This window comes from Amia ocellicauda, chromosome 13, assembly GCF_036373705.1.
Source record: "Amia ocellicauda isolate fAmiCal2 chromosome 13, fAmiCal2.hap1, whole genome shotgun sequence".
In the NCBI taxonomy this organism is placed as follows: domain Eukaryota; kingdom Metazoa; phylum Chordata; class Actinopteri; order Amiiformes; family Amiidae; genus Amia; species Amia ocellicauda.
Window position 1 is genome coordinate 19226007 of NC_089862.1, and position 12860 is coordinate 19238866.

General features: G+C 33.5%; 1 protein-coding gene across 5 annotated transcripts in view; it reads right to left on the reverse strand.

The window, feature by feature from the left end:
- Positions 1–12860, reverse strand: part of dok7b (docking protein 7b) — a 29116-nt gene that overhangs the window by 2759 nt on the left and 13497 nt on the right. The window contains exons 8-15 of one of the 5 annotated variants that reach the window (XM_066720093.1): positions 10748–10822; positions 9026–9074; positions 5956–6678; positions 4632–4720; positions 4220–4289; positions 2869–2934; positions 1324–1401; positions 741–920 (exon numbers count right to left, since the gene is read on the reverse strand). In XM_066720093.1, the coding sequence (XP_066576190.1) occupies positions 741–920; positions 1324–1401; positions 2869–2934; positions 4220–4289; positions 4632–4720; positions 5956–6678; positions 9026–9074; positions 10748–10822 (1330 nt within the window). Of the gene's footprint in view, positions 1–740; positions 921–1323; positions 1402–2868; positions 2935–4219; positions 4290–4628; positions 4721–5955; positions 6679–9025; positions 9075–10747; positions 10823–12860 lie in introns of all 5 variants that reach the window. The other 4 variants (XM_066720094.1, XM_066720096.1, XM_066720095.1 and 1 more) reach the window with 4 other exon arrangements.

Here is a 12860-nt window from a genome sequence, read left to right on the forward strand (position 1 = left end):
ACAGATTCTCTCCCACACATAAAATAGGAGAATTCATTGGGATAAGCTATACAATTGCGCCAGTCTGTATAAGACTCGTAGGTGTTGTGGCAAGTTAGCAAATATAAACATTCCTAAAATATAAATATTAAGGATCTTTAAAAAGTTATTACAAAATAACAAAGTTTGAAAGACATTATTCTATAAGTTAATCATGAATGTGAGTTTTTGATTGTTTTTTTCTAAATCAGACTAATAGTTTATTATAACACTATATTTTGCTTATTAATAATACTAATCTTTAATTCAGTCTTTAAGATAGTACGTGTATAATAAGCATATTCCATTTAAAGATGTTAAAATGTCAATGTTTAGCTTTTATCATTTCCTCATTGATATGTGTATGGTCTACACTAATGTTTGCTATTCATCTCATACTACAGATGAAACATTAGAATACAAATGTAATACAGTATTGGAAGATAATTAACTGCATTGACCAGAGGAGATTTTTAGCCATAATGATGACAAAAATGTCAATTATTTTTCATGCTTCCTCAGTCTAATCTGAAGAGATGACAATTCACACAATGCATAATAGTCTCCTAAGATTATTTTAAATTATCAGTCTTATCATGCGAGTTTCATTGTACTCAAAATAGTGTACCATCATAATAAATGAAAAAATGCAGAAACAACCAAGCATACATAACAAGAATCACAAAAGAAAGCAAACCATTATTTCAAGTATATATTCTTACTATGTCTATGGAGATGTATTGTGTTACCTCTAACTCCAGAGCTAGGGTCCTGCAGCTCTAATTCCATATAATGAAGCTGCTTCTTAGACGTTGGGCTGACAGGAATATTAACATAGGTTACTCCATCACCACGAGGCTTGTCTGGCACTGGCAGATCCGCCGGGAACACTAACATGCCCCCTAGCAATGCATAAATAATTGAGACTAAAACACTGGCACCCCTGTTTAAGGACACCAATTAATCAACAAAGCAAAGGGTACAGAATCTGAGGAACATTACAGAAGCCAAGAATAAGCAACATATGCAAAGTAATGAATCGGGAAATGTTTTTTTTTGGTTAATTTTTTGTTAGTTCTTTAAAATGACAAACTTGCTTTTATCTTTATTTACTTGAAAAGTTTTCCATTTAAAAATATAATTAACTCTCTCTCATATATATATATATATATATATATATATATATAAATGCAGGCTGGGTGACTTCCTTGGCAAATTATGTATTTGCTTTCACAATCTTTCGAGTCAGATATGACTGATGTCTTCAATTTCCTAATACATGTATAACAACAAACATTCACTAACCAAGCTCACCAGGTGTGGCGTCACATCTCTTTGGCATTTCAACAGCAGAGGCCATTAACTCATAGCTTCCTCTTGGATCTAAACATAAAAAAAGATGACACATTAAAAAAAAAAAAAAAAAAAAAAAAATATATATATATATATATATATATATATATATATATATAATTTGCAAACTGTACTTCACAGTCTTTTAGCAGTTAGTTTACAATAACAAAATTATTATATTAAACAAACACTTCTGTCTGGATATTAGCATTGCTATAAAATACTTGCAATGCATTGGTGCTTATTTTTGCTGTGTTTGGTCATTAAAATCTATTTTAATATTTTAGGTTTACTGTTCATAAAGAAATTCTTATCAGAGAAACAGTTCTGTGAGGCAAGGATGAAAACAATAGAACTGAAAGCATCAACTACTCTGAAGTGCCCTGTTTGATGCATGAGAAAAGACCAACTGTAAATTCTGTAATATTGGCAGAATAGGTAAATCTGCACTTACAATAACGTTATATAAATAATTTAAAACACTGACAAACTCTGATGTGTATTTAATCTTGTTTTTCCTGGCATTGAGATGTATGGGTTCAATGGGGCACTAATGTTTTCAGTCATTTGTTCTTTTGCTGCCTTGTCTCTGAAACCATTAGGAACAAGCGAGGTCTCAGCAGGTCTGTCCATTTACATGGTCGAAACAAATGAATGTTTAATTGATAAACTGCCAACTGCTGTGAAATTATGGAGGCTGAATATCAAAACAATCACACCCACCTCCAGAAACCAAACAGAAATTGGTATTGTGCTGCATGTAATATGCCAACAAACACCATGAACTACACTGAATTGAGCAATGTATAATCATTTTGATCCTCAAACATCACTCATAATCAAGCTCCTTTTGTGTAGAGTTGGCATTATTTACTAATAACTGTAGACTACAGTTCTTTGAAATAATAAATCAAAGGTTTACAATCCCTGCATCATGTGAAAACCTTGGGAGTGGGTGTGAGAGTCAAAGATGGCTTCTAACAGTTTCCTGAAAACTTAAAACAATGTTTGATGTTTCTATAAAGTTACTTTGTAATTATATTCAAACTTTCTTTGCATGCAGATCAATTCTGTTCTTGTTTTGTGATGATTCTAAACAACTCTTTATCTTGAAATTTAGGAGATGAAAATATTTTTTCAATCATAAAAGCTGACAAATCCTATCTCTACTTCAGTCTCAACACAGATCAGGCCCGGGGCTATGCAGGGAAATGTAAATTTCAGATTAATTCAGGGCCGGAGAAAGGTGAACTTTTGTTATTATGTTTTAATCAGTGATAAGTGTATGGAACAAAGTATGAAGCCATCCTGCAAATCCTGATTCATTCAGATCGTTTGTGAAATGGACCGACAACAGAATTACACAGAAAAACAGTAAAGGTTCATAACCTTCCTTCTAAATGAAAGCATGCACTTCCGAAATATGACAGGCTGTACACAGGGAAAATGCATAACAAACATTCTGTTCAGCTCATCATTATCAGACTGTACTCTCACCAGCAAAGATGCTTTGTTCTCTGTGCAACTTTAATGTTCCAGATGTGCCTGGTGCGGACGTGGCTCCTAAAGGAATAGGAATGGGAAAATCAGCCTTATTCACACGTGCACACACACACACACAAACACACACATTATATATTTATATATACATAAATCATGTAAAACACTGTAACCTGTATATGTGGATTGACAGCTGAAACACCTCAGCTGCCCAACAGCATAAGCTACAATGAAATTCTAATGATGATAAGTGACTATGACTATCAGAGTATGATTGCTCTCATCCTCTGACATCACCTAAACTACATTATAGCTGCCTCATTTTTATGGAGGCATCCATAAAAATGAGAGCAACAATAAATATAGTCAATTACTTAGTGGCATACTGCCCTCGCATGTTAAAAGGACCCTAATCCTTTCTGATAATACATCAATGCTTTTTGGGCATTTTGTCATATAATATAGGTCTCATTATGTCGTTTTCTTACTGATGCCATTATTAACAACATGTATACCCAAATAAATACTTAGAATAGATTTTCCAGACCTTGAAAATATGTATTACTTGATAAATGCAGATCTTACAGCAGAAAAAAGTATCTTCACTGATAAAAACTCAATCTCTAATCTGTTCAAGTTTTAGTTTAACCAACCCATCTTCCAAAAGACGATTTCTATAGACTAATAACACTTTCCAAAGAATGAAAAGAAGTAAATGTGTTCTGTTATAGCAGCATTTTCACTTTATTCATTTGTTCTTGTATCTCAATGTAAACAGTGGATAATCAATCAAGCAACAATTTCATATGCAGTGTGGGCCCCTGGGGTCTTCCGAAATAATTGCGTTTGTTCTTGAACAAATATTATCCACCATGCGCAACAAAATAAAGAACAATCCTGCTTCAATCTAGCAGTGCTTGGAAGATCACACACTCAGAGATTTCTTTGCTGATTTATGATATGACAAAAAATAATCAATTAAAGACAACTGTGAACACAATGAAGAGGGAAGTTCCATGTGGGTATTTATTTTAGTAATGAGAAAGTCAAAGACGAAGAATGTATTCATTTTTAATTTTGTTCTGTCTACCCTCTCAAAAGAAACAATAAAAAATACAGGTATTGACCTGGCCATAAAGTGTCACCTCTGAGTTATTAAACCGTGGCCTAGTGTCTCAGATAGTCAGCCAGACAGAGTAAAAACACACACGGATATGAACGTCAACTAGGAGAACACAAACTGTGGAGGAAGACAACATGTGATTAATAAAAGGAGAAGAGATGCGGACAAAAAGCAATAGACACTACAATACTGAACTACAATACATTTCAATATGGTGTAATTTACCTTCTGTGTCATAGAAGATCTTCTGTTGACCACAGCTAGCCATCAATTCATAGCTGCTTCTTTCATCTAACTGAAATGAATCAGAGGTCACATTTAAACAAACATGCTTTGATTATAGTAATTATTGAAATATATATCTTCACACATATGGATGTATTTGAGATGTGACAGTCATAGTTCATGCTGGTACAGCTCTAAAATGATTAGCCAGTCACTTACATGTATCGTGCCTACGGTGGAATTAGATAATTTCCCACCACTACAAAGTTTGTTCATGTCTTATACAGAGTTGTCTTCATAACAAATTCGGGAAGGTTTATACATCATAAATGATATAATTTCAATCCCATACAGGTGGGCATAAAAGTATTCTGGTGATGACACAAATAGTGCTATGCAAATGCACAACTACCTCAGCTGACTTCTCAACTCCCCGTCCTTCCATAATCTCATAGGCTAGATCTCCTTTACGTTTTTCATCCTTTTTCTTTGGCTTCTTGTCTTAAAGAGGGAAAAAAAAAACGTTTTAAATAATACATAACATATGTACAGATATATTTTACTATATTGTTTTTCAAAACACAGACCGCATCAGTAAATAGAGTGCTGTAAATAGAATGTGTTATATTGTAGTGAAACAAACTTTGTGTGGACCACTTCTGTGATCATGCAAAACCTCTGATATTTATTTGAGACCTCTGGCTATTCTGCACAAGGTTAGTAATGATGTATTGTGAGATTTGCCAAAGCATGTGTATAAAGGAATATTTAAATTGAAAGTAAAACAATCCCAGTGGGGATAATGCTTCCAATTATCCCCACTGAGATTCTGTAACCTAACGGAATAAAGCATATTATGGACAAAAAAAACGTATTGTTTTACTGGTAACTCTTTACTCAACAACAATTAGTTTAATTGTAGCTGGGACAACATTTACTAAACCTATATATTTATTTCACCTTATAGAGATAAAATCAGTTTTAATACTGATGTTGCTGTGCCATGTACTTTATATCCTAATTTATCTGTTTTAATACTCAGCTAGACCTTCTAGTCATCAAAAATGTATAAAGCATGTTCATATTCATATATATGAAGGGAAATAAAATGAAGGACAATAACACATGCATACATTACATTTACATATAATATATGGAGATTTAAATATTAATATAAAATATATAAACTCAGGACTTAATCTTCTAGTGAACATTAGACAATGTTTAATTCAGTTAGATATGTATATATTTGGTTAGTAACATTGGCCAAAAATATCAAAAACTCAAAAGACACAAATACAAACACATTTCAAAAGTCATGAGTCTGAATAGTTTGTCTGAACTGCCCAAGTGAACAAAAATTTTGTTTTGCTTTTTAGTCTGAATTTCTGACATCTGATGTCATGGTTCTCTTGTTCATGTGCAGGTCCCATGAAAAGGCTCTGCTACAAACTTGAAAACAGTGCCCATACAAAATCTAGTAAATGTACAAAATAAATAGAAAAGCAGTAAAGAACAAGAAGAAGAAGAAGAAATAATGACACAAAAGAACAGAATATTTATTAAGATCAATGACAAGAACAGGGAGAAGACATTTACATTCAGAAGAAACAGGAAAGGCCTCAGGTTGCCAGAGGTGGTGCAGTTTGAAAGGCCGAAAAAAACTGGCGAAGATCACAGACATAAGAAGGAAGTGGTGGTGGGGCATGGGAGTTGCATTTAAACACTTTTCTTACCTTCTTCTGATTCTCTGCAGCTACTGACCATCTGACTTTGGTCCTCTACTTCCTGAGGCTGAAAACCTGAAGGCATTTCAGCAGAGTCCATTTCGGCCACTGGCATGAGACTCATCTCCAGCTTGTCTGTCGTTTCCCCTGATAAAGGCGACTCTGTGGATTGTGATCTTATCGGAATGTCAGTCGGTTGCTGTAAACCTGCCTTGTATGTGTTCAAGATCTCTGATAAGGCATTACTTTCAGGAGAACTGCTTGTGAAGGCTCCATCAGCAGTCACTTTGTTTGATTGCATATTTTCATTCCCCTTACACTTATACATCAACTCATCGCTGTCATTCAGACACACCAGGAGAACGGAGGGCTCTTTGGTAACATCTGGTTTGACAAAGGATATGTATCTCTGAGTGGATGCCATAGGTTCATACAGGCTTTGTACACTTGTCTTTGAATTTGAATGCCCAATTGTACAGTAATTACTGTACAAACACATGTAGTCGCTGTACTTTGGTTTTCCTAGGGTTGGTCTCTTTTCATCGCCTTTATTGACTCTTTCCCATGCTAAATTCCCACACATGTGATTGCTCATCACTGTATCCATAACAGGAACACTTCTTGCATTCCAGATGTCTTCATAATCACCGTCTTTGCCAGCACTCTTGGGTCCACATTTGCATTCTGCTTTCTTCTTGCTAACTGTCTCGTCATGGTCGGTTTTGATACGTTCTACAAAACAGTAGATAATCTCTCCAGGGGTTTCTGCTGAAGTAAATTTATCAGATCTTGCTTCGTGACATATATAAATAATTTAAATACACTCACCAAGATCGTGAATTACACACAGCACTTTGAAGATCAACATGATTAAATTGTACAGAAATTACAGAACTTGACATTTAAAAAATGCATTGAGCAAGACTAACAGCATAAAGCCCTTTTGATTTAAGAGTTATATAATATAACATAAGTGAAGGAATTACAGGTTATGATGCATCATTTCAATTGATTATAAGTTGATTACAAGAATGAATACATCAATAAATAAAAATCCTGAGCCATTTACAGCCGTGCCATACTTCAATATACAACTTCATATTATAGCTCTCTGTAATGTAACCTAAGCAACTCCAGTAAATGAGTCATTTTTACTGCTGTGCTCATTAGTATGCTAGTGAATAATCCAATTTAATATACTGTTACTTTCTAGTCACGTCAAAGAAAATACTAGCCTTGAAACAAGATTTCTCTGCATAGCCATCACGCAGCATAAGGTTTTTTTAAATAAGAACCTGCCAATCAATTTTGTTAACCAAAAATGCAACATTGCGTGGGAATATAGCATATTGTCAGTATACAGAGAATCAGTATTCTTGTAGAGGCAATTAAATACACTATAACACCATACACACTATACATACAGTAATAACAAGAAAATGTGTACAGCTATATTTTTGTGAGCTGTCAGGATTACTCTAATCTTGTCATGAATATATACTATTCCCTCTATGGACTATGAAAAATGACATGAAATTGAGCGGTTTCAATTGAAAATACACAATTAAGTTTCAAATAAAAAAAACAAATACTGTCCAATTATTCTAAAATAGAGACTAAAAATAAATATGAATTTGATAGAGTTCAATGTTAATAAAGTTGCTTGGTTCTTGTAAAGATGTACAAAAACACAAAGAATCTGTTAAGCAAAATCAGCATAATACATTATAGAAAGCAGCATGACTGCGCAGCTGTAATGACAGCATTCAGAGTGATTCATTATAATAAACAAACCGCATGATAGCTGTCAGGTGGTTTCACTTTCCTTACTTAGTTTTTCATAATACTGCAAAGGACAATACGATGTGTACAGATGGATCTCCAGAAAAAAATAATTAATTACAAATAAATCACAATTTTATCAGATGAGTAAAAAACATACAACACTTAAGAATGTACCTGGTTGAAACATTTCTGAGTTAACACAGTAGGGTGTAATGCAGTTTGTGAAATGAGTTTGATGAAGACTTTGTGATTCTGACATGCAAGTAATATGTCAATACAATTATTACCAGGGACACCCAATCAGAAAAGATGTTGGTATTTTTGATCCAACAGAATAAATACCAATCACAAATACGGAGTTATCCCCATCACGTTTTGATTTATAAATAGTATAACTGTCTTCTAACAAGACATTAAACCATGCTAGGGTACAGGTATGCACTTTTATGATTTGCGGGTGGGTCAAAGTTTAGATTTGGTCAAGCCCTTGGTGGCATTCAAAATTTGATTATTCAAAGTACCAGTAATGGTTTTATGTGTGTGTGACAGTCACTGATTAAAACAGAACTTTTTAGTTTGTACTTTTTAACTACACGCACTGTTTCGTGGATTTATACCCTTCTGATATAGTGGCATGAGTAAAACATCACATTATGTCTAGAGAATTGTGATGTTCGTGTTTATACAGCACATTCAAATCTTCATAATCATAATTCATAATCTCACATTCAAACTTTAAATATATGAAAAAATATACTCAAATTAATATAAAACTAAAATGAGTTGAACCCCCCCAGGTCCTCCTATACAAGCAACAGACACATGCCCATGCAGAGTATGCGTGTCTATGGATTGAGCCCTTTTTCTCTTTCCAGCATAAGTAATCTATTTTAATGTTCACAAATGATCAAAAGAAATATAAATGACAAAGTAACTGGATAAATAAACACAGACATATATTATTATTATTATTATTATTATTATTATTATTATTATTATTATTATTATTATCATTGGTGTAACACAATTTTTCAGTTTAATCAAACTGGGAAAATATTATAAGCTATTATACTTCTTAAAGGTGATAGCCTTTCAAAAAATATCCAACAAAATACCATTATCGACACGAGGGAGGACACAGTACCGCTGTGTCCGTGGAACAACCATGTACCATACTGACAGTCATGCGCTCGTGTGTACCACTTCTTTTAATCATTGAGAGAGTCAGCCATCTGAATGCTAAGCAGTGTCATGGTTTACTGTCTGATGGGTTTAAACATTAAAAAAGACATACCTGGTATAGCTGGCATGGGTAAGACTCCTGAATGTGAGAGTGTTGTTCCCTTCGGAATAAAAAAAAATCATATGAGCATTAAAAAAAAAAATAAGATACATTAACTATGCAGTCAGTATTGTTTTCAGAGTCCTATGAAATTGGATGCATTGTTTGCTACATCAGAACTGGATGACATTCAAATGAAAAGATGACCCACAACCAGTACAAATACCCAGGCATTTGAACAGTGATTTTTAATTTTTTTTTCAGTCCAGCTGCTTTTGAATACAGCAAACACTGCTGAGAAAATGCTAATTGAAAAGGAAAGCTCATTTAACCATATTGAAACTAATGAAGTGTGAAGATGATTTCAAGTGACCATGCCCAGTCTAAAAAATATTGAAGTATAACAAGCTAGTAAACAACATAAGATATATAAAATAAATTACTTGTTTTGTGTCACTAACATTTTGATCAGTTACAGATGTAAAATTCAGTGTTTTAGTTTGTTCTTTAGTGTCTTTCTATAGACTATTAAGTTGGTTAAGTTTATTGTTCATTAGATTTCAATATGGAATGAACAATGAACAATTCCCAACTCTCATTTTATACGCAGTATGTGGGTGTGTCTTTAATCCCATTGAGCAGTGGTACCCAACCTCTACCCTGCTGGGATTTTTTTTCCAACTGAGCTTTCATTACTTAATTGAACCCTTAATAGAACGAATAATTTCCTAAATCAAATCTAATTATTTTAAACAGTAGGGGTTTTAAGTTAAGTATTGCATTGTATAAATAACTTATTAAAGAACCAACTCTTTTATTACACAATTTCAAACATCAAATCTAGGCAGATTTTAACTTCAATTAAGGTTAAATTGGAACAAAACCAACAGGCTCTTGTTGTGGTCATAGAAGGTACAATAAATATTTCAAGGCAATAATATTATGAGGGTTTTCTTTATTCTATTTCAGACTATTGAGCCAACGTTTATTTATTTTCATTAACGGTCAATAATGGTTTTAATTGAATTGTGTTCCAGTGTTCCTTTGCCTCATCTGCCAGTTCCTCACATTCCAATCCTTATCTATCACCCCTGAAAGTGCACATACAGCAATGTACTGAAGATTATTCATAGAGCAGTATCTCAGATCACTGTCAGCCCGACCACACAATGGAGTGTTATTGCTATGCTTCTGGCTGCAGCATTGTGTGGGTGGGTTGAATCTAAGACACTTTAATGAGGAACAGCAATTACCATGTTCACAACGAACAAGTAGAAAAGACCAGACATGCATAATAAAAGCAAGTTAGAAATCATATTGAAATAAAATAAATATGTAAAAAGTGCTGAATAAGTACATACCGTTTTTATTTTTTGGTGTGGTTTAATATATATCATCATGATTTATTTGTAATTAAAAATAAATGAAGCCTTGGACATAGAAATAGCCATTCAAGATGTACAGAAGCTAAAAACCAAGAAGCTTTTGCACTTTTACAGCAGTGATCAGTGGTCACAAATGGCTACAGAATACACTGGCTATAAACTGCAACTATGATGAAATCTTTGAAGTGGACTTCACAACAGTAAAGAAAAATAAGGATAACGATGAATACAAAAATAACAGGTATCCTAGAACAGCTCAGACACAAGGGTGGAGAAAGATCTTACTGGAAAGTAATACAGGATAAAAGATTTGTTCCATCAAATTGAAACTGAATTTCACATCTCTTACCTCCACACAATATTTTTTCTTAGCTGTGTACCACTGCTCATGGGTAATGTAGTTTGGGTGAAATGAATGATTGCACTATGTGGAAAAGGGAAAGAAAGGGATTTTGCTTAAAAATAAGGTGTTGCCATTACATACAAAATAAAACAAAAAAACATGTACATTAAGCAAATTAAGGACATATCATCTGCCTATCATCACCTGATGCCTGACATGTCAGTGATCATGTTTAAAGGTTGATGGAACATAATTTGTGAGACTTTTAAGGGTTTACATTTCTTAGAGTTAGGTTTGAGACCAAAGACAATTAGGACCATTTCATTTATGAATATTTCTCTATGCTGAATATATCTTAATGGCCTGGACCAAATATAAAACTTAGCCTACCAAAAACTTGTGTTTTATAATTCCAATACTTGATGACAGGTTTGTTATCGGGTCGAAAGAATAACAATCTATCAAACACACAGGTCCAACAAGTGCCAGAGTTATCATTTGCATTTGATAGGGGGGTCAAACATTATGATTCACCTCAATACAATTCCTAAAAAAACCTAATTGTATATTTGTATTTGTTAATAAAAATCAAACAAGTGTGTGATTGAAGGAAATATCCTGAAAATACCCCTCAAGAGTTTTATATTCCTTCAAGCCAAACGAGCAGGATGGGTTGAATGGCCTCTTCTTGTTTGTAAATTTTCTTATGTTCTTATGTTCGTATGTATAATAATATAGTGTGATAGTTCTCTGTTTATGTTAACTGGAGTTTTTGCGTTGATGAATGTTTTGTTTGTTTGATTGAACATCTGAGTCCTAAACTCAAATTACATCAAATTGAGGAACAGAAAAATAATAATCAGTTATAACAGTATAATCATACTATAAAGTAGCTGAGGATTTTGGATTTTGAGTTCATTTAAGTATAGAGCAGCGTTTGTGAACCTGGCTTGCCAATAATAAACCAGTGCAGTGCAAGAATTTGTATAGCCCTGATGTACAGAAGCTCTGTGACTTTTAAGTCAAGGTGAAATCATCAAATATTTCTATGGAAACAGAATCGGGCATATAAGAGATTCTATATCTGTTCTGTCTTTGTTTCCACAGGCTGTTTTAATTCAGATTCTCAGAAAAGGATTGATTCATATGTAACCTTGAAGACTTTTTGTTTGTTTGTTTTTTTTATTTTTGTTTTATTCTTCAGCAAAGGAAGAAAAAATTATGTTGGTAGTGCCTGGGTTATGAAAAGGGTATAACAGAACATATTGTTTGAAGCCTCGATGAGACTTTTGCTGTGACAATATTCCATAAACACATTCTATTGTGAGAAATGGATTTGTAATCATGCACACATGAAAATAACCACTATTATAAACATTTGGGACATTATTCTTCTCCGGCCCAATGTAACAGAAAACTTATTGCAGTATTTTTGAAATTCTTTGAAAACATCCGAGCAGGTGAAAGCTTAATAATCCTCCATTTGAAACCTTACAGGAAATTAGTTTTGTGACAGAGGCACAGCTCCAAAAAATTTAAAAATCCTAAATTAAACAATAGTTATCTTGATTGAAATGCATTCTAGTGTTCCCACCCACTGCTACAATTGTCTGTAAAAGCCGCAAATTGCCATTTAAAGCAAAATGGTGCTATAAAATATAAAAACATATATACTGAAAAAGCTTTCACATTAAATTATACAAACTAATTCTGGTTAAACAAGACATTCTTTCCCCCTTTCAAATCCCTGCGCAATATAATGTTATCTTTTTCAAGCAGCATGAGATAAAAGCACAGAATACCTAAAAGCCATTGTAGTTCTACCATCTTCATAATAGCAACATAAAAAATAAAATAAAAACCTCATGTAATAGTAGCTGTGCACACATTTATTCTCCCAGGTTGCAGAAGTGTAACCAGATTCAGTCAGCTCTTAAGGTAGAGCACTGTTATGAAAACATGATTTGCTGTGAAGGGGAGATATATCCCAGAACCTTAAAAATGTGCCCGAATACAATACAAGATGCAGGGATTGAGATACAAATTAGTAATTTGGGTTGCAATACTGAAAATAAATAAATAAATAAGTGAACGAGAGAATACTCTGTTAATCTTGCCT